This window comes from Peromyscus californicus, unplaced genomic scaffold (assembly GCF_007827085.1).
Source record: "Peromyscus californicus insignis strain IS unplaced genomic scaffold, ASM782708v3 Scaffold_3__1_contigs__length_106647218, whole genome shotgun sequence".
In the NCBI taxonomy this organism is placed as follows: Eukaryota; Metazoa; Chordata; class Mammalia; order Rodentia; family Cricetidae; genus Peromyscus; species Peromyscus californicus.
Genome location: NW_026294551.1, coordinates 26,643,608 through 26,670,683, shown reverse-complemented (window position 1 = coordinate 26,670,683; position 27,076 = coordinate 26,643,608). Strand labels below are relative to the sequence as shown.

General features: G+C 50.0%; 1 protein-coding gene across 2 annotated transcripts in view; it reads left to right on the top strand.

The window, feature by feature from the left end:
- Positions 1–26,872, top strand: part of Ttll6 (tubulin tyrosine ligase like 6) — a 40,886-nt gene extending 14,014 nt beyond the window's left edge. For both annotated transcript variants that reach the window (XM_052759438.1, XM_052759437.1), the window contains 11 exons: positions 281–437; positions 1,285–1,428; positions 1,963–2,048; positions 6,681–6,906; positions 8,987–9,162; positions 11,720–11,908; positions 12,932–13,106; positions 14,467–14,745; positions 18,865–19,192; positions 21,268–21,553; positions 26,229–26,872. In XM_052759438.1, coding sequence (XP_052615398.1) covers positions 281–437; positions 1,285–1,428; positions 1,963–2,048; positions 6,681–6,906; positions 8,987–9,162; positions 11,720–11,908; positions 12,932–13,106; positions 14,467–14,745; positions 18,865–19,192; positions 21,268–21,524 — 2,017 coding nt within the window. In that variant the 3' untranslated portion in view covers positions 21,525–21,553; positions 26,229–26,872. The remainder of the gene's footprint in view (positions 1–280; positions 438–1,284; positions 1,429–1,962; positions 2,049–6,680; positions 6,907–8,986; positions 9,163–11,719; positions 11,909–12,931; positions 13,107–14,466; positions 14,746–18,864; positions 19,193–21,267; positions 21,554–26,228) is intronic.
- Positions 26,873–27,076: the final 204 nt, after the last annotated feature.

Genomic DNA, 27,076 nt, shown 5'->3' with positions numbered 1-27,076 from the left:
CTGGGGCTGGAGAGATGGCTCAGCAGTGAAGAGCACTTACTGGTCTTCCAGAGGACCCAGGTTCAATTCCCAGCATCTATATGGATGATGCCTCACAGCTTTCTCTAATTCCAGCCCCAGGGGATCTAACACACTATTCTGGCCTTCTCAGGCACCAGGCACAGACATGGTGCCCAGACATACAAGCAGACAAAACATAAAATAAATGAAAATAAATATAGTGTTCCCTCTCATTGCTCGCAACCTAAAGGCATGTCTTGTCCCCTCCCTGCTGTGACAGCTGGGGAGATTTGCAGACTTACAGCAGGTCAAGAAAAAATAAGACGTACATTTGTAAGCCAGACTCAGGCTGCCAAGGGAAAGGCATATTCATCACCCGGACCGTGAAAGAAATCAAGCCGGGGGAGGATATGATCTGTCAGCTTTATATTTCAAAGGTACTTCCTCGCCGTGATTATATATTTATTGCCCACAGCAGCCTCAGGCTCTGTGGGACAGAATGTGAAATGAAGTCAGTGGAAGGCAGAGGTGGAGAGGAAGCTGAGCCTGTCCTGTGCCTTGGATTTGATCAGACACAAGCTTTCTGAGTCACAGTGTCCCTCACTCGCCCTTGTAGTCTCCACCACTGATCTGGTCTCACCAGGCTGACCCCACCCCCCCCCCACCCCCCCACCCCCCCACCCCCCCACCCCCCGCCAAGTGGATGAAAGCTTGGTCTGTGGAGGCCCCACCTCATTTGAGAGAGCGGAGTCACCTAAGAGAGTTCATAGTCACCAGCTTTCTCTGACGGGGGGGGGGGGGGGGGGGGGGGGGCAGAGGCAGTCACAGACCACAGTGGTAGAGCCCACTGCAGTGAGGGGTCCTTCTAGAAGGGGAGGCGGCGGCGGGGAGCGCTGGTCTCCCTAAGACAAAATGTCCAGGAACCCCTTGCAAGAAGAGCTCTTGGAGAAGGCACCCGGGATGTTGCCCTGGCAACCGTGTGTCCTGTCCTGGAAGGATTTCCTAGTTACTTGGTTGCTAAGACGGCTCTTAGAGAGGGCGGCTTGCAGCATTCCATAGCTCAGGAACTCAAGGCCCACTGTGGTTCGGTGACCTCCCCAAGGTCACCTGTCAGGTCCCAGAGCCCAAATCTCTTTATCTTGCTCCCCACCCTGGGCAAGCCTACACTTTAGGCCACCAGGCAATGCTGGAGCTGGCTCCCCCAAGAGTGAGGTGGGAGCTAGACACCTTCCCCTGTGATTGTCACCCCCAGACGCTTGCATGATCTCTCTCTTTCCCACCCAGCCCTTTATCATCGACGGGTTCAAGTTTGACCTGCGGGTTTACGTGCTGGTGACCTCCTGTGACCCTCTCCGGGTCTTTGTGTACAATGAAGGACTGGCTCGCTTTGCCACCACCTCTTACTCCCACCCCTGCACAGACAACCTGGTGAGCTGCCTTCCCCTTCCCCTTAGTATGATAAACAGCCTCAGATACCGTGGAGGTAGCAGGCGTCTGATGAGCACTTACTGTGTTCCAGGTCCACGGGTTTCTCATTTAGTCCTCCTGGGAGCCCTCCGAGATAGGGGTTATTATCCCCATTTTCCAGATGAGATTAAAATCTGCAGAGTATAGGGGACTTGTCTGGGGTCACTCAGCTAGACAGTGGTGCATCTGGGACTTACGGCCAGGCTTTCCTGACACCAACTCCAGAACTCCAGTGCAAAGGTCCTCAAGGAGAGAAGGCCGTGGGTAGGCGTCCAACCTTCCCCCGAGTCTCAGAAAGAGTTGGAGTCTCTTATACTCCAGGCTATGGATTATCCCCGTTTGCCTCCTTTATGTATGCCTATAAATTCCCTTTTTCCCCATCCCTTTAAGATCCAGGGACTGTGGGAGTGGCCTGGGGTGGGGGGACAGTGCATGGAGAGGACCCAGGAGGCCTGTGCTTCAACCTGACCCACAGTCTTGTGTCTCTCTCCCCAGGATGAGATCTGCATGCACCTAACTAATTATTCCATCAATAAGCATAGTTCCAACTTCATTCAAGATGCTCATTCTGGCAGCAAGAGGTAAGAGGGACGGACGCTTCCCACATCTTTCCAGGTTCTTCCCAAACCCACTGCGTCCCTGCCAGGATTTCCACCCTGGGTCACACGGTCTCTGCAAAGCTGGCTTTGTCTCTCAGCCCAGAACAGACACTTCATGTCAGCTCTCTGGACTGTTAATCATTACAAGGAGGCCATGCTGTAAACCCTGGGAGGCTGGGAGGAGGGAGATAAACACCAACCGTTTCCCCAGCAGAACACATACACACACCAAAACATACCTTGTTACAGTTGCCCTCTTGACGTTTCCAAATCAACAGCCTTTATTGACTGCTAGGCTGCCAAGTGAGAGGGACTGGCCAGCTGTGATTCCTCTCGGGTGTTGGTCCATTAGATTCTCAGCTGATGTGTCATGATGCCCTGGAGTCACCTGACCCATGCCTAGCCAACCTTCAGATTGGGGAAAATAAGGGATTCCTGAGGGTTTGGTTCCCCGCCCCCCACAAGCAGCTTCTCTATTCATGTTATTGCCTCGTCAGCTTGCGTTTGAGAGAAAGGTAGACAAGTTGTGTGAGCTGGCCGGGCAGAGATGGGGAGGCCAAAGGGGGCGTCTGGGTGCCGGGAAGATAGCAGGGCCTGTGTATTTGGTATTTTCCTACCACACTGGCCAAGGCGTCAGCGGAGCACGCAAGGTAGAGAGGAGTGTTAGGTCCTATCTCCATTTCACAGATGAGGAAACTGAGTCTCAGAGAGGTTAAGTTGCCCAAGGTCACACCACACAGCTCTGAGTGCTACAGCTGGGTTGACCAGCTCTGTTCACCGTGCCAATCTCTCAGGGCTCGTGGGTCAGGGAGGCATGGGGTATCTTAGTAACATGGGCTATTCCTAGTAGAGCCTTCTTGGAAAGAGGGTGTAAGTATGGCTGGGAAGATGTTCCATCCGTGTGTGTGTGTGTGTGTGTGTGTGTGTATGTGTGTGTGTGTGTGTGTGTGTGTGTGTGTTGTACCAGAGCTGGCCTCAAACTTGCTTGTAGTTGAAGATGTATCTTTTTATCTCCTGATCTTTTTGCCTTTAATTCCCCAAAGTGGTTTTGGTTTGGTTTGGTTTGGTTTTTCGAGACAGGGTTTTTCTGTGTAGCCCTGCCTGTCCTGGCATCTGCTCTGTAGACCAGGCTGGCCTCGAACAGAGATCTGCCTGCCTCTGCCTCCCAAGTGCTGGCATTAAAGGTGTGCGCCACCACCGCCTGGCCCCAAAGTGTTTTTGAGACAAGTCTTGATATGTTGCTAAGGCTGGTTAGAACTGGTTGAAGCCCAGGGTAGCCTCAAATTCCCAATCCTCCTGCCTCAAGGACTGAGATTAGGTGTTGCATTACCGTGAGCAACTTTGGCCACGCCCTTTTCTTTGGTGTCCCATGTTATCTGAAACTCCTGTCACTTCCTCCCACCCAGACTGTGGATGCCATGGAGGCTCCTGCACAGGTGTGTAGCCAGGATCCCTCGTCAGGGAGGCTGCCACGTCACCCCACTTTGACACTTGTCTGCTGAGTAAGCCTAGACAAGTTGCTCTGTCTCTGATCCTCCATTCCTGGCTTCTGAGCCAGTGAGATAACTGGTCCTGCCCTGCCCTCTTCATGGGGTCCCTGTGAGACTCAGAGGAGCCACGTTGCAGCCCAGTATTCTGGTCCTGTCAGTTTTCTTTAGTCGAAGGGACTTTATTTGCCTGCTTTTGTGAGAAATGATGTCATCTCCAGGCCATGTGGTGTGATGGACATACTGGTGCTGGGTCCTAGCACTCAGGGGCTCTCTTGACTGAGGCAGGAGGATTATAAGTTTCAGGCTAGCTTATATGGGATATATAGTGAGACCCTAGAGCCAGAGATAGAAACAGACAGACAGACAGAGGAAAAGAGAGAGAGAGAGAGAGAGAGAGAGAGAGAGAGAGAGAGAGAGAGAGAGAGAGCGCCAGCCTTAGGCTCTGATAGACAGGCAGTTATGGGGCAGCCAGATCAAAATGAAATGTGGACACTTCTGGTAACATATTTTATTCCCCTCTGGCAGTACTGAATTAAGCCAGGGCCTCACACATGCTAAACAAGTCATCAGCTCTAGCATGGATCCTCCGATGATGACACCCAGGTTCTCTTTCCCCTCTGACCTCGCTCTTCTCTGGGCCCCTTCTCCATTGGAGCAGTCATCTGCCCCCAGGGCCTCCTCCCTAGCCTCTCCTGGCTCAGTCTCTCTCCCCTAGAGGCCCATCTCTCCCCAGCTCAGCCAGTGTGCCAGAGAGAGCCTGATTTTATAACAGCCACACCCACAACCCTTTCAGCCACGCACAGATTAATCCACTTAAGAGGGCAGAGGCCTCCCGAAGGTCAGGTCTCCCAACACAACCACACTGGGGGCCCAAGTTTCTAACACTTGACCTTGGAGGGACATATTCAGCCCATAATGTGTCCTGGCCTTCAGTGTGCGTCTCTTCCTGTCCCTTACTCTTCCCTGCCCTCTTCCTTTCTTTTTTCCTATCCCTCTTCCTCTTCTTCCTCCTCTCTCTCTCTCTCTCTCTCTCTCTCTCTCTCTCTCTCTCTCTCTCTCTCTCTCTCTCGTTCTCTTTTTGAGAGCCCTCCCATCTGCTGAGACAATTTTCTCATGCTATCTTGCCTTCTCGAAGTTGGCAACTGACGCAGAGTGAGGCCCCAGCCTTGACCCCACCTTACCCCTGGGGTTCAAGGTCAGTAGGAGCAGGACTCCAGTCAGCGGGAGAGAAAAAGATAGAAAAATTGTGAGTATGGAGGGGCTCTCGACAGACACCAGATATCTTCATCCTTCAGCGTGCCTGGCAAACACCTGGTGTTAAAGTGATTTGAATCGCCACTGGGCATTAGGAAATTGCCAGGCAGAGTATATTCATGGTGACGGGCCCTGAGTCATCAAGAGAAGGTTATGCGGTGTTTGGTAACACGTGTTATAGGAAGTCAGGGAACTGTGTAGTCTATTCCAGGAAATTTTATTTGTCAATTAGGCAAATTAAATGTTTTATTTTCTTCCCCACTAGAAAGGCTTGGCTTTTCCAACAGTCTGGAAATTCCATTATGTGCAGTGTTTCTACCTGACAAAGCGGGTAGAGAAATGGTGTCTGTGTTGAGTGCCTTTGCTCATCTGTCCTGACGTCAGCACACCCTGGGTGCTTCACACGTGTGACTCCTGCGGTGGTCCTCAGGCTTCCGCAGACAGAAATGGCGGTCGCACAGACCATCACTTGCCCAGCAGTCTCTTAACATGAGCTCCTGGGCGGCAGCCCTGCTCCTTCCTTTCTGACCCTTCACTGGAGTCCACTGAAATGAGTTTTTCAAAATAATTTTTTGCCAGGCAGTGGTAGAGCATGCCTTTAATCCCAACCCTTGGGAGGCAGAGGCAGGGGAATCTCTGAGTTCTAGGCCAGCCTGGTCTACAAAGTGAGTTCCAGGACAGCCAGAGCTGTTACACAGAAAAACCTTGTCTGGAAAAAAAACAAAAAACCAAAAACCAAAACCAAAATCTTTTAGCTGGGCATGGTGGCTTCCACCTTTAATCCCAGCATTTAGGAGGCAAAGGCAGACAAGTCTCTGGGTTTGAGGCCAGCCTGGTTTACAAAGTGAGTTTCAGGACAGCCAAGGTGACACAGAGAAACCCTGTCTCAAAAAGCAAAATTTTAATTATATTTATTTATTTGGGGGGGATGCCCTGGTGGGGGGATGCCATGGTGGGGGGGATGCCCTGGTGGGGGGGATGCCCTGGTGGGGGAGATGCCCTGGTGGGGGGATGCCCTGGTGGGGGGGATGCCCTGGTGGGGGATGCCCTGGTGGGGGGGATGCCATGGTGGGGGGATGCCGTGGGGGAGGATGTCATGATGCCGTGGTGTACACATGCGGTCAAAGGACAGTCTGTAGAAATCAGCTCTCTCCTTCCGCCGTGTGGATGCTGAGACCAAACTCTGGCCATCTGCCTTGGCAGCGGCCCCTCCCTGTGGCTAGGTGACCAGGTACACAGGCTACCGGAGACTGAGAGTTTCCTGGAACGCGGGGCTTTGTGTTTAAATTGGTGACAGTATAGTTTGCCTGGCACAGTTGGTAACTCTAGGTCTGAAAATGCCTTGGGGCTGCTGTTGTCTGTAGGCAGCCCCACGGCAGGATTTTGGTTTTAGTGATCCCAGAATCTCCTCAGATGACTGAAGTGTGACCAAGATGTCAGTGTCCTTCAAAGGCTCCCCACATGTTTCTAAAGGTCACCAAAGGCTGAGAAACCATTGCTGCCAAAGCTGAAGCAAAACAGTAATGTGAGGAGTGTGTGTGTGTGTGTGTGTGTGTGTGTGCCCGTGCACGTGCACACATGTTCATTCTTAGAGCTTTCCATCTAATACCCAGCCTTTTTTTCAGTCCATAGTTTTTTTTTTTTTTTTTTTTTAGAAAGTTCCCCGAGGTTCTGGAGGCCTAAGGAGTCTGGCACTGGGACTCCTATAGGACCCCTCCCATTTTGATCCAGCCTCAATGTCACTCTGGCTTCTGGGTGTTCTTCACCGCTGCTTCCGGAAGTTTCTCAGAAGTTTCTGGTTTTCACCACGCCATGGTGTTGGCTGACCAGGAATAACTCCCCTGCCTCATGCTCTGTGTTTCCTTTTCAGGAAACTCTCCACCTTCAACTCGTACATGAAGTTGCATGGCTATGATGTGGAGCAGATTTGGAGGGCCATTGAGGATGTCATCATCAAGACACTCATCTCGGCTCACCCGGTCATCAAACACAACTACCACACCTGCTTCCCCAGCCACACGCTCATCAGCGCCTGCTTTGAAATTCTCGGTTTTGACATCTTGTTGGACCGCAAACTCAAACCCTGGCTGCTCGAGGTAAGGAAGTTAGGGGTGTCCCAGTTACTGGGGTACATCAGCTTTGGGGACTCTGCCTTCCTAGCTCACCTGTATTGTTTCAATCAACTTCCCCTGCCTCTCCTTCCCATGGTGCTTGCTGCTCCTGGGGCATGACGCTGAGCTTGAGAAGTGGCCACCAGAGGGGGGTAGATGGCTGGGAATTAGAGAATTCCTTGTGCCTTCTTGAGGTCCAACCAGATTTACAGCTGCCCCCAGTCTCAGGCACAGAGTGATTGTGATGACCACTCTGCTTCCTGTGTTTCCCACAAAGAGGCTGTTCCTTCTCAAAACTTGGTTGCCAGTGATTCAAGTGGGAGCAGCTTTTCCTGGCTCTTGGGGACCTGAGCTACCCAGGTCCAGACACCGGTATAGGGAATTCTGTTGTCACAGAGTGGGGAAGCCCAACCCCATGCTGTGGGTAGGAAGAGGAAGAGATTTCTGAGCCACTTCACTTCCCGATTAGATTGGCCCTCCGGAACCTTCTTCAGCAGCCCTTCCACATGCACGAGGAATGAGGATCTGAGTCTTAGCTGGAATACCGGGGGGCTCTGCCCTTCCTTACACTCACGGCTTATTCTCAGGTTCATGAAGGGGGCACTGTTTGGAGCTCCCACCCAAAGACAGAACGAGCGGCGGCGGCAGCAGCAGGCCTCCAGAAGCTGCTGGAACCCCACCAATGTCACACAAATGTAAATGAGCAGTACTGACTTTTCTGTGGGCGGGAACGGGGCTTCTGGTCTTCTTCAGCTGTCTCCTTCAACCCCCACCGGCTTCCAGAAAGAATCACTCTGCTTCCAAACCTTGAGTTGGCCTCTGTATTTTCCTCTGTGTGTCTCTTTTCCTCTCCCTCATTTTCTGTCCTTCCTCTCTCCCTTTCCGCCTCCCCCTCCCCCCCTTCCTTTCCTCACTGTGTAGCCCCGTCTGGCCTGGAACTCACAAAGCTCCGCCTGCCTCTGCCTTCCTAGTGCCAGGATTAAAGCACATACCACTTCTCCTAATGTTCTTTTCTCTCTTTCCTCTCCCTTCTCTTCCACCCCCCCCCCTTTTCCTTTTTACTTTTCTCTGTGTAGCCCTGGCTGTCCTGGAACTCACTCTGTAGACCAGGCTGACCTCGAACTCACAGAGATCCACCTGCCTCTGCCTCCCGAGTGCTGGGACTAAGGCGTGCGCCACCACCGCCGGGCCCACTTCTCTGTCTTCCCTCCCCCATTCCTCCCAACCTTCCTTCTTTCCCACCTTTTGTTTTGATTCGCTTGTTTGTTTAAAATAGGGCGCCATTTTATAGTACAAGCTGTTCTGGAACTTACTGTATTGCCTAGGTTGGCCTCAGACTTGTGACAGCTCTCTGGCCTCAGCCTCCTCAGGGGGCTCACAGGAATGAGGCACTCAGTCAGTCACTCTAGACCTCTTTCTCCCCTTCTGCTCTGTGGAGAGCACAGCACACGTGACAGTGGATCTGTCGGGAGCGGACTCTTGCTGCCAGAGGAGAAAGGACTGAAATAAGACCCAGGGACAGTGGTGGTGCGGCCTTTAATCCCAGCACTCGGCAAGCTGAGGCAGGAGCGTCTCTGTGAGTTCCAGGCTAGCCTGGTCTATAAAGTGAGTTCCAGGCCAGCTAAGGCAATATAGAGAGACCCTGTTTCAACACCAAACAAACAGAATCCCACCTGGTTACACTAGAGGGAATTCTTTGTTTTGTTTTGTTTTATTTTGTTTTTCCAGACAGGGTTTCTCTGTGTAGCTTTGGTGCCTTTCCTGGAACTCACTCTGTAGACCAGGCTGGCCTCGAACTCACAACCATCTGCCTGCCTCTGCCTCCTGAGTGCTGGGATTAAAGGCGTGTGCCACCACCGCCTGGCAACTAGAGGGACCTCTACTTCCTGCTCTCCCTGCTCTCTTCACAGTGGCTCCAGTGTAGACCCCTCTCAGCTCCCTTCCACTCACCTTGACAGCCAGGACTGTGAGGGGGGCCTCGGCAGTACCTGGAGGCGCCACCTTGGCCTCACCTCTGCTTTCACACTGGTCCGCCCCAGCCCCAACTGCCATCCTGTCTTCACAGGTCAACCATTCTCCAAGCTTCTCCACTGACTCCAAGTTGGATAAAGAGGTGAAAGACAGTCTGCTCTACGATGCCTTGGTCCTCATCAACCTGGGGAGCTGTGACAAAAAGAAAGTCTTGGAGGAAGAGAGGCAGCGGGGACGGTTCTTACAGCAGTGTCCTTCTCGGGAGATGAGGTACAGCCGTGCCCCTGGCCCCAGGCAGCTTGTTCTCTTACTGCCCTGCCCTCAGCAAGACTGGCTGTCCTGGTCCCAGACAGTGTGACTGACATCTACCAGTTATGTGGCCTTTCTGCCACTCCTTAAGCCTTGGGGATCTTTCTGTGAAGTGGAACTATGTATACATAAGATATGAGGGTGGGCTGGAGTGATGGTTCAGAGGTTAAGAGCACTGGCTGTTCTTCCAGAGGTCCTGAGTTCAATTCCCAGCAACCACATGGTGGCTCACAACCATCTGTAATGAGATCTGGCGCCCTCTTCTGGCATGCAGGCAGAACACTGTATACATAATAAATAAATCTTAAAAAAAAAAAAAAAGATATGAGGGGACTAAAGGACCTTATCACATGAAGCCTTACTGCAGTGCCTGGCACCGTAATTTGGTAGAAGTTAAGGTTCTTGACTGTTGGGGCAGTGAGATGATGGTTCAGTGGGTAAAGGCACTTGCAGTCAGCCTGGAGGCCACATGATGGAAGGGGAGAGCCGACACTCACAAGTTGACCTTTGACCTCCATGCGCCCTCTGTGGCATACATATACATATGCATGCATACACACTAAATAGATAGATATTTTAAAAATGATTCCTAATTGTATCTTATTGTGAAAGCACTTAACTAGCAAGCCTGAGGTCCTGGGAGAGAGAGAGAGAGAGAGAGAGAGAGAGAGAGAGAGAGAGAGAGAATCTGAATCTGACTTGGAATTGGTAGGAAGAAATACTGGGCTCAAACCCAGGGCCTTACATATTACATATGGTAGGCAAACACTCAGTCACTGAGCTACATACATTCCCTGGCCTTCTTGTTATTGCAGTCCTTTTTTTTTTTGAGACAGGGTTTCTGTTGTAGTTGTTAGCGTGTGTGTGTGTGTGTGTGTGTGTGTGTGTGTGTGTGTGTGTACATGTGCAGTGGCCAGAGAAGGACATCAGGTATCCTGTCTGTCTCATTCCTTTGAGACAGGGCCCCTTACGGTCTCTGGAGCTACACTGGTGTTTAGCAAGCCCCAGTGACCCTCCTGTCTCCACCCACTTCAGCGGCAGGGTTTCAGGCTGGTTGTCTGCATGCTGGTTGTCTGCATGCTGGTTGTCTGCATGCTGGTTGTCTGCATGCTGGTTGTATGCATGCTGGTGTCGGCTCAGCCATGCCCAGGTTCCTGTGCAAGTTCCGGGGGTCTGGCTAAGGCCCTCAGCTTGCACACCCTCTCTCCAGCGGCCCCTGTCTTTGCTTGTTTGTTGTTGGGATGCATTCTTTTCTTTGTTTCTGTTTCTCATTTTGTTTTTTGAGATAGAGGCTCCCATAGAACTTGCAATTCTCCTGCCTCAGCTTCAAAAGGGCTGGGATTACAGATGCATATCACAGTGCCCAACAGAGTGGGTCATTGCTAACAAATGATAATCCTATATAGGAAGCTATTTTATGATGGAGAATTTAACAATTTGAACAGTTCTACTAAGACTGTTTCTGGAAATTGGAGATTAAAATGGACACATATAATTATATGAAATAAATTGATTAATATCATGTGAGGATTTAGATATTAGCAATATAGGAAACAAATTCTTCTGTTTTCACTGGAAAGCAAGTCTGTCCACTCGCCCTGTTCTGTGCTGACAGGAATTGGCGCTTTGGCCTCCCCTGGGGCAGCATTAGCATAGAACTAGGTCTTCCTCTTCCTCCTGCAGAGAGATTCTGGTCAGAAGGCCCCGAGCCCATTCAAGGTGGGGCCTTGTTGCTTCTTGGTTTCCACCAACCTTCCCCGGAACCTAGGACAATACACTTTACCCATGCTCACCGGCACTGCTTCTCAGGCGCTTTAATGCCTGCTCTGTGTGCCTGACGGAAAGGAGGTAGAGTTCAGTGCTGTGTGGTTCTGTCCTGGGAGCCGAGGACACCATGATTCCTGTCAGGAAACTGACATGGATAAGTTTGACTCACTGGTGACAGCTTTAAACTCCAGCTGTCCCTGATGCTCTCAGGAAGAAGGTGTTAGCTGTCACATGGAAGGCCTCCTTTGTGTTACTTGACTGGAAAGCCTGGTGGTTCTTGATGTCCCTGCTGCATAGGAAGCTTATCCTGCTAACCCTACCTGATCTCCTCCTCCTAGGGGGTGGAGTGAGGAACCCTGAGAGCACAAGGGCTCATAAAGGCTCATTAAATCCATCCAAGAAGCCCTGGAATTCAGCAAAGTATAAGCTGCTGTTCTCCAGAGAAGGGTAATGGGGCCAGTGAATGGGAAGGTGGCGACAGTCTGCCCTGCTCTGATTATGCCAAGGGGGAAATGGGTTTCTACTAATAAAGGGAGAGACTTGGTTGAGCTGTCAAACCTTGTAAGCAGCTCCTCGAGCATTGTGACACTGACTGTCCCAGGAGTGCCAGAACCCCCTTTCAGAAACATTCTTGCTTTTATTTAACAAATACTGATCAACCACAATTATGTGCAGGCCCTAGATGACACCCAGCTTGGATATCCCTTCTAAGAAGACATAACTGCAGTCCTGTACTCTTCCACCCCAACAGGATGGAAGAGGTCAAGGGTTTCCAGGCAGCGCGGTTACAGAAAACAGAGGAATATGAGAAGAAACACTGTGGTGGGTTCCGGCTCATCTACCCTGGTCTGAATTTGGAGAAGTATGAGAAGTTTTTCCAGGACAATAGCTCCCTCTTCCAGAATACTATTGCTTCCAGAGCCCGAGAGCTGTATGCCCGGTAGGAAGGCTTCCTCTCGGGCTGAGATGGGCTGGGTGTTGTGGCTTGATCTGATCCTCTGGGTAGCCCAAAGTGGCGGGGAGAACATCTGTGTTGCAGTTCTCCACCTTACAGAGGACAGAAGAACATTCGGTCCGGGTCTCACAAAGACCAGGAACTAGAAGTTTCCATAGTAGATATTTAATAGATCATTAAGTAGATAAGCTGCTGTTTTAGACGCTCACCCTTGAGACACATGTCCCACCCTACCTCCTCATAAGTGTGTTATGTATCCAGGCTATATGAAATCCAAGAGCTTGAAGGGAGACATCCTGTTAGGTCCAGTCCCCACCAAGCACCTCATTTATGAGAGGGGATGTCAGAGCAGAGAGGAGGTCATATAGCAAGACGACACCAAAGGATTACCCTGTCTCCTGACTCCTGAGACCAAGTGATATACTCTGGTATACCACCTTTGTCCAGTCCCAGGATCCGCTGGCCAGAGAGCCCAGCATAGGAAGTGGCCCAGCATGGGAGCCCCTGGACTTAGCCTTCCTACCTAAACCCTCTTTCCACTGAAGGAGGAAGTGAATGGCCCCCTTTACCTGTGCCCCCTTCCTTGAAAGGATGCTATTCCCCAGTCTGGAGATGGTTGGAAGGATGGCTCTTTCTTACCCACGCTATTCCTTGGCCTTCAGCCGCTTGTGCGGGAACACTGTTTCTCCATTCCATCTTTTTTAAAATTATTATTATTTTACTTTATGGCTGTGGGTGTTTTTGCCTGCATGTATGTCTGTGCAGTAAGTGCATTCAGCGCCTGCAGAATCTAGAAACAGGCATCAGGTCCCCTGGAACTGGAGTTACAGACAGTAGTGAGCTGCCACGTGGGTGCTGGGAATTGAATCCCCGGGTCCTATGGAAGAGCAACGAGTTCTCTTAAGCACTGAGCCACCTCTCTAGCCCTTCTCCATTCCTTCTTATCTACCCCCCAAGTAGAATGCTGACTCCCTAGCCCATGACACTTACCTGTCCTTCAATCAACAGGCAGCTGATCCAGGAACTGAGGCAAAAACAGGACAAAAAACCGTTCCTAAAGAAAGAGAAGAGGGCGGAGATGCAGGGCGAGTCTCCGGGTGAGCAGGCAAGAGACAAGACTGTGAGAGCCTGGCAACAGACATGGCAACCGAAGTGCAAGACAGCCACCCATCCCCCAAAACAAGTAAACTCAGATGAGGGGGGGGTGTGTATAACCAGCACCCTGCCCCAGCTTGGGCCGATCCGAGGGAGGGTGCCACGGAGACCTCTGCTCCGAGCCCAGACTCACTGATGGGCTGCCCAAGGGCTGAACTACAAGGAAGGGGTCTAGAAGGCACACAGACCTGGTGTCTGTTAGAGGATCCCTCCATCCTGATAGCAGAGGATGCTCACTGGTCTGTCCTCCTTGGCCCTGGGAGTAAGAGCAGTCTGGCTGTGCTAGAGGCTGAGCCTGAACCCACGTAGGGAGTGTGCTCCACAACTATGTACACTTACTGCCCTCAGCTCCGACATGGGTGGGAACGTCCCTCCAGCAGGCTCCTCAGGAGGGCTGCTGGGAAACATCATCCTTAGAATACTTCATGGGGATGACTGAAAAGGCTTGGTGCTTCCCGCATGCTCACTCTGCACAGGGTGGCCCAGCCCCTGGTGATCTGCCTCACTGTCCTGGGATCTAAGTCTTTGACTTCTACCTCCTCCACCTCCAGATCTCTTCTACCTCAGTGAAAAGACACGGGATGACTTTCCAGTACCTCTCCTTATCATTCTTGGGTTTTGTTTTCTGTGGGGTTTGTTTGTTTAAGATAGGGGTCTCATGTAGCACAGGCTGACCCCAAACTTGTTTTGTAGCCCAAGATAATGTAGAACTGATTCTTCTCCTGCCTCCAGCTCCCGAGTGCTGGGATTACAGGGCATGAGGTATACATAAGGGCTGGTTAGTACAGTGCTGGAGATCAAACCAAGGCCTCGTGTATACTAGGCTGCTAACTGAGTACTGTATTGCCAGCCTCCCTCTGATCTTTTATTTCTTCAAAACGTCTCACTCTCACTGTTGAGCCCTGCTGTCTGGCCTGGAACTCACTCTGTAGACCCATGCTACAACCTGTGGTAATCCCCCTGCTTCTGCCGCCGCCGGAGTGCTGGGATTGCCGGAGTGTGCCACCATGCCTGATTATCTCCTTAGTCTTGAAGACTCGCCTGGAAGGACAGGGATAGAGCTGGGTTAGGGACTGTTTTCAACTTGGTTGGGGTCACAGTCTCTTTAGGAATCTGCTGAAAGCTGTGGAATACCTTGCCATCAAGTATACACTGTGCTGTTGGAAATCTCAGTTTGAGGTGGCTACCGACTCCCTCCCCGAGTCCGGCCGGCCGTGAGCTTTGTAAGGGTTCCAGAACCCTGGGCTGAGAGTTCCAGACTAGAAAGTCTCTGGCGCCTCCTGTTTCCTTTCTCGTCGCCTCCCTCGCACCTTCTCTGGGGTGCAGATAAACCTGTGGTGGACAGGACTGCGTTCCCCACGGCTGTGTGTCTGGTCTCCTCTTCCCAGCGCTACCACCCGGTGACTTTAGTATCCTGCACACCCGGCTTGTTCTTGAACATCAGAGGCATAAGGAAGAACGAAACTGCCGGGAGCCTCCCTCAGAAGGGCTCCAAGAAGGAGGCCAGCCTCGCCCCCTGCAAGCCCATGTCCGCAAGGCACTTCAGTTCTGTCCCTGACCTGAGGAGTTCAAATCCCAACTGCTTGGGGACAGAGTTCCGCAAGTCCAACACCAAAGTCAAGGAAGTGAAGTCAGCCCTTGCGATGAACATAATCAGCAACACCCTGGTAAGGAGAGGGCTGTGCCCTGGGAGGGAGTGCTAAGAGGCTTGCTTTCTGGTCCTTGCTCCACCCTAACTTGTAGCTCTTTGAGTACCCACTGATGCTGCCGGAGTCTGTTTCTCTGGTTGTGAAGCCAGCTTAGCAGGATGGCGTTCCTGCTGGGAAGGTAAGCATGGAACGTCTCTGAGGAGACTGTCCTCCACATCTTTTTTCCGTAGGCAGGTTGCTGTTCATGCTCACGGTTCTAGAAACTCAAGTGTGGGCAGGGCCAGGTTCCGTCTCAAGTCTCTGGAGAAAGGAAGTCCATCACTTCCTGATGGCTGCTGGCAAGCCTTGGTCAGTGACAACACGGATTGCCGATGTTGTCACATGACCGCTCCCTATGTTTCTTCCACGTATATTTCCATTTTTTTGTTTGTTGTTTTGTTTTGTTTTTCGAGACAGGGTTTCTCTCTGTAGCTTTGCGCCTTTCCTGGAACTCGCTTTGGAGACCAGGCTGGCCTCGAACTCACAGAGATCCACCTGGCTCTGCCTCCCGAGTGCTGGGATTAAAGGCGTGCGCCACCACCGCCCGGCGTTTTTTGATTTTTTTAGACAGGGTCTTGCTATGTAGCCCTGGCTGGCCTGTGTAGACCAGGCTGGTCGAAAATTCTAGAGAACCACTGTCTCTGCCTCCTAAGTGCTAGGATTAAAGGCATGTGCCACCACACCTACCGATACACTTAGCTTTATGAGCTAGGCGAGGGGAAGTGAGTCTGGAGTCCCAGCTCTCCAGAAGGCTGCTGAAGCAGGAGGTTGCTCAGGCTCCAGAACTGAGGGCCAATCTGTTCCGTCTTAAATGCTTACTTTATTTTTTGTGTATGTGCGCGCGCCTGAGTGTATGCATTTGCACCGCTTGAATACAGCGCCAGCAGGTGGGAAGAGGGCGTTAGATCCCCTGGAACTGGAGTTACAGGAAGTTGTGAGCCACCATGTGGGTGCTGGGAACTGAACCTGGTTCTTCTGCAAAAGCAGCAAGTGCTCTTAACTGCTGAGTCATCTCTCCAGCCCCCAGTCTGGTCAGGATAAATCTCTCTCACCCACCAGTCCCACAGCTGCTCAGACCCAAGTATGCACACAGAGGCTTATATTAATTATAACTGCATGGTCATGGCTCAAGCCTTTTGCTAGCTAGCTCTGTATCTTAAATTAGCCCGTAACTATTAGTCTATGTATCACCACATGTTCCGTGGCTTTACCTGTGTCCCATTACATGTTGCTCCTTGGGCAGCTTGCTGGCATCCCCACCCCCACCCCCGCCTTCTTCCTGTCTCTCTCTTTGAATTTCCTGCTTACCTCTAAGAGATCTGGTGCCCTCTTCTGGTATGCAGGCATACACAATAAATAAATAAATATTTTGCCGGGGGGTGGTGGTGGTGGCGGCGGCGGCGGCGGCGGCGGCGGCGGCGGCGCACGCCTGTAATCCCAGCACTCGGGAGGCAGAGGCAGGTGGATCTCTGTGAATTCGAGGCCAGCCTGGTCTACAGAGCTAGTCCAGGACAGGCTCCAAAGCTACAGAGAAACCCTGTCTCAAAAAAAAAAAAAAAAACCAAAAAAAAAACTCAGAACAGATTTCTGAGTTTGAGGCCAGCCTGGCCTACAGAGCAAGTTCCAGAGCTGCCAGGGCTACACATAAAGACCCTGTCTCAAAAACCAAAAGAATATATATATAAATGTCCACAACACAGAAACAAGTATGTAATCTTCATATAGTCCTCCATCCATGTTCATCGGTTCTACATCCACAGGTTCAATGATCTGCAGATCAAAAAAAAGTTTCAAAAAAGTTACATCTTTACCAAACATATAGACTTTATTTTTTAAATGCGTATGCACATGTGTGTGCCTGTGAGTGTGCACTCCAGGTAACAACCTTGAGTGTCACTCAGCAGGTGCCATCCACCTTGTTTATTTGGGACAGGAACTCTCACTGGCTTGGAACTCACCAAGTAGACTAGGCTAGCTGGCCCACATGCTCCAGAATCCTTCTGTCTCTGTGTCTCCTGTGAAGATTACAAACACAAGCTTTTTAAAAACAAAACAAGCCAGGCGGTGGTAGCACACACCTTTAATCACAGCACTCCAGAGGCAGGCAGAGTTTGAGGCCAGCCTGATCTACAGAGCTAGTTCTGGGACATCCAGGGCTACAATCTCTTTCTCTCTCTCTCTCTCTCTCTCTCTCTCTCTCTCTCTCTCTCTCTCTCTCTCTCTCTCTCTCTCCCTCTCTCCCTCTCTCTCTCTCTCTCCCTCTCCCTCTCCCTCTCCCTCTCCCTCCCTCCCTCCCTCCCTCCCTCCCTCGGCATTTGTTTTTGAGACAGGGTTTTGCTTGGCTCTGGCTGGCCTTTCCCTCAGGTGCCTCCTGCCTCTGTGTCTAGATGCTCTTACTGAGTATAGGTGTACGCTGCTAGGCCCACATCAGCATGCAGACTTCTTCCCTTGACGTCATCCCCTAAATAGTATAGAGTGACAGCTATTCATGTAGCATTTCCATTGTATTAGACATTAAGTCTGTCTAGGGGTGATTTAATAAATTATATGAGAGGCAGGTGTGGTGGTACACACCTGTTATCCCAGTATTAGAAAGGTGGAGACAGGGAGATCTGTGGTTCAAAGTCATCCTTGGCTACATACTGCTCAGCCTGAGATCCACAAGACCTTGTCTCAAACAACAAAAAACCCCACAATGACGATGAAGGACTATTTAGATGAAATGTGTAGATGATGCATGAGCACTACATTTATTTTATATAACAGACTTGATGGTCCTTGGGTTTTGGTGTCCTTGGGATGGAGTGAGTGTCCCTGGACCAGTCCTCGTTAGACACCACATGACAACTACATTTACAAGTCTTTTTCCACTACAGCACCAAGCTGAAGAAACAGCAACAATGAAATACCTAAAGAGTATATTCAGCTGTCGAGTGTCTAGTTTTGATTTTTAAAAAACTTTAAACCAGGTGTGGTGGTGGATGTCTTTAATCCCAGCACTTGGGAGCCAGAGGCAGGCGGATCTCTGTGGATTCAAGGCCAGCCTGGTCTACAGAATGAGTTCTAGGCCAGACAGGGCTATATAGTGAGACCCTGTCTCAAAAGCAACAACAAAAATTTAGACTCAAATCGCTTAAACAGAGAGACAGACAGAGAGAAAGAATGGGGCTCCATGACGTTGGGTTTGGCAGAGATTGTGGGGTACAGTGGCAAAAACGTTAGACAAGCAAGACTTCGTCAAACTCAGAATCTCTCAGAAAGGCAACAAGAGGAGAGCGAAAAGTTGACCTGCAGGTAGAATCGGTCTGCAAACCATGCCTCTGATAATGGTTTTTTACTCAGCTCTGGCTGCAGTAACCAAGCACCTTTGAGAGCTGTTAAGATGGCTCTGCAGTGGACTGGAAAGATGGCTCAGTGGTTAAGAGCACTGACTGCTCTTCCAGAGGACCTGGGTTCAATTCCCAGCACCCACAGGGCAGCTCACAGCTGTCTGTAACTCCAGTTCCAGGGGATCTGACTCCCTCACACAGGCATACATGCAAGAAAAACACCAATGTACATATAATAAAAATAAATAAATTATAGAGATATTGTATGCTAATGGAACGATGTTTGAGACATCCTAGAGCCAACTTTCTGTTTTGTTTTTTTGTTTTTGATTTTTGTTTTTTTGAGACAGGGTTTCCTCTGTGTAGTTTTGGTGCTTGTCTTGGATCTTGCTCTGTAGACCAAGCTGGCCTCAAACTCACAGAGATCCACCTGCCTCTGCCTCCCGAGTGCTGGGATTAAAGGCATCTGCCACCACACCCTGCCCAGAGTCAACTTTTTTTAAGATTAATTTTTAAAAATTGTATGCATATGTGTATGTGCCTGTTTGTATGTGCACCGTGTGAGCCAGCTATTCACAGAGACCAGAAGAGGTCATTAGATCTTCTGGACCTGGAGCAGCCAGTGCTCTTAACCACTGGGCCGCCTCTCCAGCCCCTGAGGGTAGCGCTTAACTCACCACTCCGACCATTTTTGCTGTCTCTTTCTAGAGGAGCTAGAAGGGAGCCCTCTGCCTCCTGCAATCTCATTCCAGGCTGTTTTCTCTTTCAGCCCTTAACATCTGTAGAAACTTCCCCAGAACCCACATCCCGGCTCTCGACCTCTCTCGAATCCCTGGCAAGCCTGAGCCTAACCAGCAGCCCTGAGTGCAGCAGCCCTGAGAGTGTCCATATGCTCTATAAGTACAAGCAGCAGCAGATCTTCCACAAGCTGACCCAGGAGAAAAGTTCCAAACTTCCCACGTCTTCCAAACCCAGGAGTTTGGACCAGAGGTGGACCTTGCTAAAGAATGAAGTGAGGAGGCAGCATCTGATGTCAGAGATAATGCAGAAGGTTCAGATGAAGAAGAGACGCTACTTGTTTCCGGCTCCCAAGTCACGTGAGTGCTGGAGTGTGCCGCAAGCTTAAGCATGACGGTCAGCTTTCTATCACTGTGACAAAATGACTCACGTCATTAACTTCTAGAGAGAATAGGGGTTTTTTAGGCTCATGGCTTTCAAAGTTGAGTTGGTGATGAGGCAGACCTATTGCTTTCTGGTCTTAGCCGTGAGAGCGCCTGCACAGCAATGGTGGGAAGGCTATGGTGAACGAAACTCACTTCCTGGCTAGCAACCGTAGTTTCCATTTTCTCTCAGGAACTTCAGGTGACAAAACCTTAACTTCGGGCCTCTGGGGGACATTCAGCATCCAAACTCTTAGCATTAGGGCCGGGTCTGGTGGCACATGCCTGAAACTCAGCAACCAGGAGGTTGAGACAAGAGGATCATGAGTTTGCAGCTAGCCTGAGTTACACAACAAGGCACTTTCTCAAGAAGATGAATAAGGGCCAGCACCCATATTGGACAACTCACAACTGTGTAACTCCAGCACCAGGATAGCCAAAACCCTCTTCTGGCCTCCTTGCACATCAGTACCTGTGTGGTTGACATATAGATGTGTAGGCACATATACATCATAAAAACAATTAAGTTTATTTTAAATAATTTTCTTTATTGATTTTACATGTATGGGTGTTTTGTCTACATATATACCTGCATACCATGTTTGTGCCAGATGCCCCTGGGGACCAGAAAAGGGAGTTGGATTCCCTGGGATTGGCATGAGAGACAGTTGCAAGCCACTGTACAGGTGCTGGGATTTGAACCTGGGTCCTCTGGAAGAGCAACTAATGTCTTAAATGTTGGCTTATCTCTCTAGTCCCAACAAATATTTTCTTCTTTGGGACAGAGTTTCTCTGTGTAGCCTTGGCTGTCCTGGAACTCGCTCTGTAGACCAGGCTGGCCCCAAACTCACAGAGATCCTCCTACCTCTGCCTCCTTAGTGCTGAGATTAAAGGCCTGTGCCACCACTGCCCAGCATTAAAATTTTTTAAAAGATAAATAAAAATGAACAAGGCTGGTAAGATGGCTCAGCAGATAAAAGGGTGTTTGCCACATGACCCTGCTGGCCTGAATTTGATCCCTGGAACCTACATGAAGGTAGGTGGAAAGAACTGACTCCACAAAATTGTTCTCTGACTTCCACATGTGTGTTGTGGTATACGACCCACACATCTGCACACATACACGATAATAATAAAAATTTTAATTGCAAAACTAAAGGTTGGAGAGATGATGTAGCAGTTAAGAGTACTGCTGAGCCGGGCGGTGGTGGTGCACGCCTTTAATCCCAGCACTCGGGAGGCAGAGCCAGGCGGATCTCTGTGAGTTCGAGGCCAGCCTGGGCTACCAAGTGAGTTCCAGGAAAGGCGCAAAGCTACACAGAGAAACCCTGTCTCGAAAAACCAAAAAAAAAAAAAGAGTACTGCTGTTCTTGACCCGGGTTCAATTCCCAACACCCACATGGCTGCTCAGAGCTGTCTGTAACTCCAATTCCAGGGAACCTGATGCCCTCTTCTGGCCTCCATGGGCATCAGACACACATGTGATGCACAGACAGATGTATAGGCAAAACACTATATACATAAAAAAAATAAAAATAATTACCAAAAAAAATCACAAAACTAACTATGACGAGAAAATTCAAACTATAAAGCATTAGAGAGAGAAGAACCAGTTGAAAGAAGCCCCAGGTTTTGGGATTCCCAGATCAAGAGAAGGGTTAGACTCTTCTCTCTGTCTGATGATGGAGACTTGGCCCATGTGCTTAAAGAGTCTCTATCCCCATTGAGCAAAAGAGTTAATAGAATGCTGGCTGATATTCAACATTCCCAGCTCTTGTTCACACGAGACCCAGTGTCTGTGCCAATCTTGGGCCACAAGAAACTGCATGAAAGAAAGGGGCAAGGGCTAATGTAAACAGAAGTTCCTGTCCTGCCAGCAACTCCCCAATTTTTATTCCAAAACCATGAGCCAGGTTGGGGTCCTGGGAGCCTCGTGGGAGGTGGCCTTTGTGAAGAGTTTGTGCTCACTGTGGCAGCACAAACTGATGATGCCAATGACTTTGCCTTTCCAGAAAACCCGTCCTTGCCCAAGGACTGCTGCCTCCACAGCCACAGCTTCGGCAGGAAGAGAGAGATGGATGTATCCTCCGTCCTCCTCATGCAGGGTTCTCACAGTCATACTGAACCTCTGAATGACCTTCTGGTAGTTGCCACTCAGGCCCGTCTGGACCCTCGGCCTAGCAGAAACCATTCCATTACTACAAGGGACCCAGATACTACAAGGGACCCGGGTACTACAAGGGACCCGAAGCACACTGCCATTGCCTGATCTCTGGTCAGAAGGATGTGAGAGCTCAGGTAGGTGCCTGCTCTTCTTCCCTGGATAGGTTGGTACACCGTTCGTTCCCCTCTTGACCTTTCTGGAGTGTTGAGTATGTAGGAGGGTGGATGGATTGATGAAGACCTGTAGGTAAGTCAGCAGCTGAGATTGTCCTCAAAATGTGACCCTTGTTTGGCCTGTTTCTATGGTCCTGGACCACCTCCACCTCCACGAGGTGCACTTGACATGACTGTCATCACAGGCTCGCCCCGTGATGAGAAGGGAAGAGACAGAATGACAGGGTGGAGGAACCTGGTGGGTACCACTGTGTGGAAGGGCCAGGGGGACCGTAAGGAGTGCTCTTTCAAAGCCTAGGGACCTCTGAAGGAAGATCATGTACCAAAATCTGTGAGAAGAGACTGGCGCTGCTCAGAGGTCCACCATCACCCTCATTCCTGCCACAGAAACCAGACTGTTACCAGATGTGCTGACCTGGCCCCCTGGTTACCAGCATCTCACACTGTAGAAGGGCCTTGAGTAATCGTAGCCCACAGGCATTGCTGTTTGTGAAATGCCTGTTCTAGAGCCCGTGAGATGGCTCAGCAGACGAAGGTGTTTGCTGCCTAGCCTGATGGCCTGAGTTCGATCCCTGGGACCCAGGTGGTGGAAGAAGGGCACTGATTCCTGCCGGTTGTCCTCTGACCTCCACAAACGTGCCCCCCACATTAGTGTAATAAACATTTCAATGCGCATTTCAGCACAGGTAGTGGCGTGTGCCTATATTCCAAGTACTTCACGGTGCTGAGGCATAAAGATTAGCTCCATGAGCGAGCGAGGATAGACACAGCAAGACCCTCTAAAAGGAATTTTAAAACGCAGCTAGGCAGCCAGGTGTTAGTTGTGTAGACTTGTAATCCTGGCACTTGGGAAGCAAGAGGCAGGAGGATCACCACAAGTTCAAAGCCAGCTTGATTTACATAACAAGTTTCAGACCAGCCAGGGCTACAGAGTGAGTGAGACCCCATTTCAAAGAAAAACAGGCCTGGTAGTTTACAGCTGTGACTCATGCATCACGGAGGCAGGACAGATAGGGAGTTCAGGAAATCCAAGGACTTTGAGACCAGCCTGGACTATGTGAGACTCTGTCTCAAAAAAGAAGAAAGTGGGGAGTCACAGATTCTTCTGAAAGCTTTTATTCAGGCCCAGTAAGGGGGCTTCTGGGGGAGAGGTTCTTGCCCACAGGCATGAGGGTCCCAATTATCACCAGATCCCATAAACTAAGAAGAGAGAACTGCTTCTCGAAGCTGTCCTTTGACCTCTACACATGTGCCATGGCATGAACACACACACATACATAATCACACACACAAAACAAATAAAACCTTTTGTTTGTTTGGTTGGTTGGTTTTTTTGAGACAGGGTTTCTCTGTGTAGTCTTGGCTATCCTGGAACTCACTCTGTAGACCAGGCTACGTGTGCCACCACCACCCAGCCCAAAAATTTTTTTAAAAAGAGTTTATTTTTATTATTTAGTTTTTTTTAGGGCTGGAGAGGTAGCTCAGCATTTTAGAGCACTGACTGCTCTTCCAGAGGTCCTGAGTTCAAGTCCCAGCACCCACATGGTGGCTCACAACCATCTGTAATGAGATCTGGTGCCCTCTTCTGACAAGCAGACATACAGACAGGCAGAACACTGTATACATAATAAATAAATAAATAAATCTTTTAAATTTTTAAAAAATCTTTATTTATGGGTAGGGGTGTTTTGTCTGCATGTATGTCTGTGCACCATGTGCATGCAGCACCCATGGAGGCCAGAAGAGGGCGTCAGATCCCTTGGGACTGGGAATTACAGACAGTTATGAGCTTCCCATGGGTGCTGGGAACTGAACTCAGGTCCTCTGAAAGAGTAGGTAGCCAGTGCTCTTAACTGGTGAACCATCTCTTCAGGTCTCTTTTTTTAATTTTAATTATGTGTATGTGTTCATATGTGGATGTGTGCATGTGAGTACATGTGCCCATAAAGGCCAGAGGCATTGCATCCCCTGGGGTTGGAGCTATAGGTGGTGGTAAGCCACCCCATGCCCATGTGGATGCTGGAAATCAAAGTTCAGTCCTCTGGAAAAACAATGAGCACTCGTAACCACTAAGCTATCTTTCTAGCCGAAGAAAACTTTTATTTAATAAGGCTGTCGGTATGGATGAATAGGGGCTGGAGATGTAGCTCTGATGTAGAACGCTGGCCTAGAATGCATGAGGACTTCAGTTCTGCCCCCAGGACCTCAGATAATAATGATGATAAAAACAATAATAAAAATCAGAAGCCACACATCACACACACACACACACACACACACACACACACACACACGAGGGAGGGGGTTACACTGGGACAACGTGATAGCCAGGTGTGGTTGGTAGCTCAACACTACCGAGACTGAGGCAGACAGATCATCTCAGGTTTAAGCCAGTCTAGGACACAGCTTTTCTCAACGAAAGAAAAACAAAAGAAAGAACAATGCAGACAGAACTGTGAAGAGAGGCACGGCAAAGTGTCCTCCCTGCACGGACTAGAGACTCAAACTTTGAACCTTCACAGAAAAGGCTGAGCATAGCATTGTTCGTTCCCCTAACAGGCCCGTGCTTCCCTGAGGACACCAACTCTCGCCACCTTTGCCCAGAGCCCTTCCTCAGGCATCTCTTCTGTCTATCTAAAGGTTTTCTCTTGACTCTCTTTAAAGATTTAGGTATTTAAGTCAGATGTGATGGCACACGCCTTTAATCCCAGCCCTCGGAAGGCAGAGGCAGGCGGATCTCTGTGAGTTCGAGGCCAGCTAGAGCTATGTAAGGATTTATGTATTTTTTTAAATGTGTACAAGTGTTTTGCCTGCATTTATGGATGTGCACCACGTGCATGTCTGGTGCTCATGGAGGCCAGAAGAGGGCGTTATTTCCCCTGGAACTGGAGTTACAGATGCTTGTGAGCTGCCATGTGGGCACTGGGAATGGATCAAGAGCAAGAGAGGCAAGTGCCCATAACCGCTGAGCCATCTCTTCAGCCGCTTATTTTTATTTTTAACTGTGTGTATATGTTGCATCTGGGTGGGGTTTGTGCCCATGAGGGCAGTACCCTCAGAGCCAGAAGACAGTATCTGACGCCCTCGAGCTAGAGTTACAAGTGGCTGTGGGAGGCTGTACAATGTGGGTGTTAGCTGCTGGCCCTCTCTACTCCCTCTTCCTCCCTCCCTCTCTCCCTCCCTCCCTCCCTCCCTCCCTCCCTCCCTCCTTTCCTTCCTTCCTCCCTTTTTCTTCTCTCCTCCCTCTCTCCTCCTCCTCCCTCCTCCTCCCCTCAGTCTAGCCTAGTTCTTGGGAGCTTCCTGCCTCAGCCTGTCACTTGCTTGGATTATAGTGTAAGCTACCGTTTCTGCTTTGAGTCAAATATTTCTGATGCCCGAGTCCCAAGAGCTATACCACCCGTCTTTCAAATGTCTTTTCCATCATTATTCCTGAGTCATAACTGAGGTGTAACCAATGACTCTCCAGTGAAGGCATTTGTGCAGGAGGCCGGGAGAGCAAAGGCTGAGAGGACTCAGAGAATATTAGGAGGGGTGACCAGATGGTAGATCTGGTCCTCTGCTTTCAGGACAAATAATGGATTCTGAAAATTGTTCCTGAATAACGCAGACCACAATAACTGACAAATAAGAAAGCAAGTTCACAAAAGATGACCGCCAAGAAACAATAAACAACATGCCTTTAATCCCAGTGCTCCGGAAGCAAGAGGCAGGCGGATCTCTGAGTTCGAGGCCAGCCTGGTCTACAGAGTGAGTTCCAGGACAGCCAGGACTGTTACACAGAGAAACCCTGTCTCCAAAACAAAACCAACAAGAAACAAAACAGCAATTTTAAAATCCTCACAAAAATGAAAATCAAAACAGGGTAAAGACCAATAAGACAAAAAACGTGCCCAGACAAAGCAAAATGAAACAAAAAGTCCACAAAAACACCGCTGAGTTTGTCTTACGTTGACCAACTACTGAGCATTGAGCCTGCCTGGAGTGTGCTTGATATACCCAGGGACGCTGCATTAGAGAAAACTGGTTTCCCTTTACCAGCAGGCGTTAACTGCAGCTAGCTTCTTGGTTAGGGGTGGGGCCTGGTTAGGGTGGGGCCTGGTCGGGGGTGGGGCCTGGTTAGGGTGGGGCCTGGTCGGGGGTGGGGCCTGGTCAGGGGTGGGGCCTGGTTAGGGGTGGGGCCTGGTCAGGGTGGGGCCTTGCACACTTGCCCCTGTTGGGTACACAGCTTTTTAACCACTCCTGTACACCACCCACAGTCAGCCAGCACCCGCGTTTCTGATCCATAGTAAGTGTCCTGGGTGGGAATGTAGTAGGTAACCAGGGTAGTAATTATACAGGTAAAATGAATTTCTGGTGACCACAGATGCGGTTCTCCTAAGCACCTCCTGATTCACTAGGTAGAAACGATGCCGGTGACTTTAGGGCTGGGCTGTAGCTCAGTGGCAGAACACTTGCCCTGCTTCGTCCACAGCATCACAAAGAGAAAAAGGGGGAACTAGCTAACTTTACCATTCCAGAGGCCTTTGTAAGAGATAATCTTTTTTTTTTTTTCCATCTTTTCTAGAATCAGACTGGATCTTTGCCGTTTTTCCTTTCCTACCTCTTATTCCAGGAAATGGTTTGTCTCTTCCTACAGTGTCTCCAACGTCTATAGAGTGGACTGGAAGCTTCATTTCCTCATCTAGAAATTCTGGTCTGATAACTATGTCTCACTGGCACCTTTGAGGACAGCGGCCTTCTGTGCCATCCCAGTCAGTACAGTGCTGCAGGAATATGGGACCAGGACTTCTAGGGATCCAGTGCTGCCCCCTCGGACAGTTGCCTCAGCTGTGATGCTTCTCTGACTCCCTCACAGGATGGCCATTGTCATCCAGAACCCTCCCCCAGGATAAGCAACTTGAGGGAGGAGTAAGGGGAGGACTCCCGATTTCCAGGAGTCCAGAGCCTCGTTCCACCTGCTGGCCTGTGTTTGTCCGCCCTTCTCTCTAAAGAAAGAGGAGGCAGAGTTGGGACTAAGTGTGGTGGAATTCTGAGTCTTGATGAAAAGCATCGGGACAATTGCAAATTCACCAGCCAAAGCAATTATCTCCCACTGCAGCCAGCCCTAAGGCCTGCCACCTCAGTTCCCAGACTGCCTCTTGCTGCTATCCCCTTCAGTCTTGCTGGCAAAGACAGGTAATATGAAAGTACGTAGCCTGCAGGTGTTTTTTCCATTGCCCTGCAGAAATTATATGTCTTCCCTCATGTGTACATTAATAAAATAAATTGCCATGCTCAATACTGGGAAAGAGCCTGGTCCAGATGGGAGGTGGGGTGGTAGTTCCCCTGAGAACCCCCTTCACTGATCTATTGAACATGCCAGGAGCTTTTGGAGAATTTCTTGGGATGGATGGTCCACGGGAAGCCCTGCCCTTTTTGTTAGGATCGAAGAGCCTGAAATGACCTTGTCTGGGGCAAGTTGGTACCTCTCCTTCTGCACAGCAG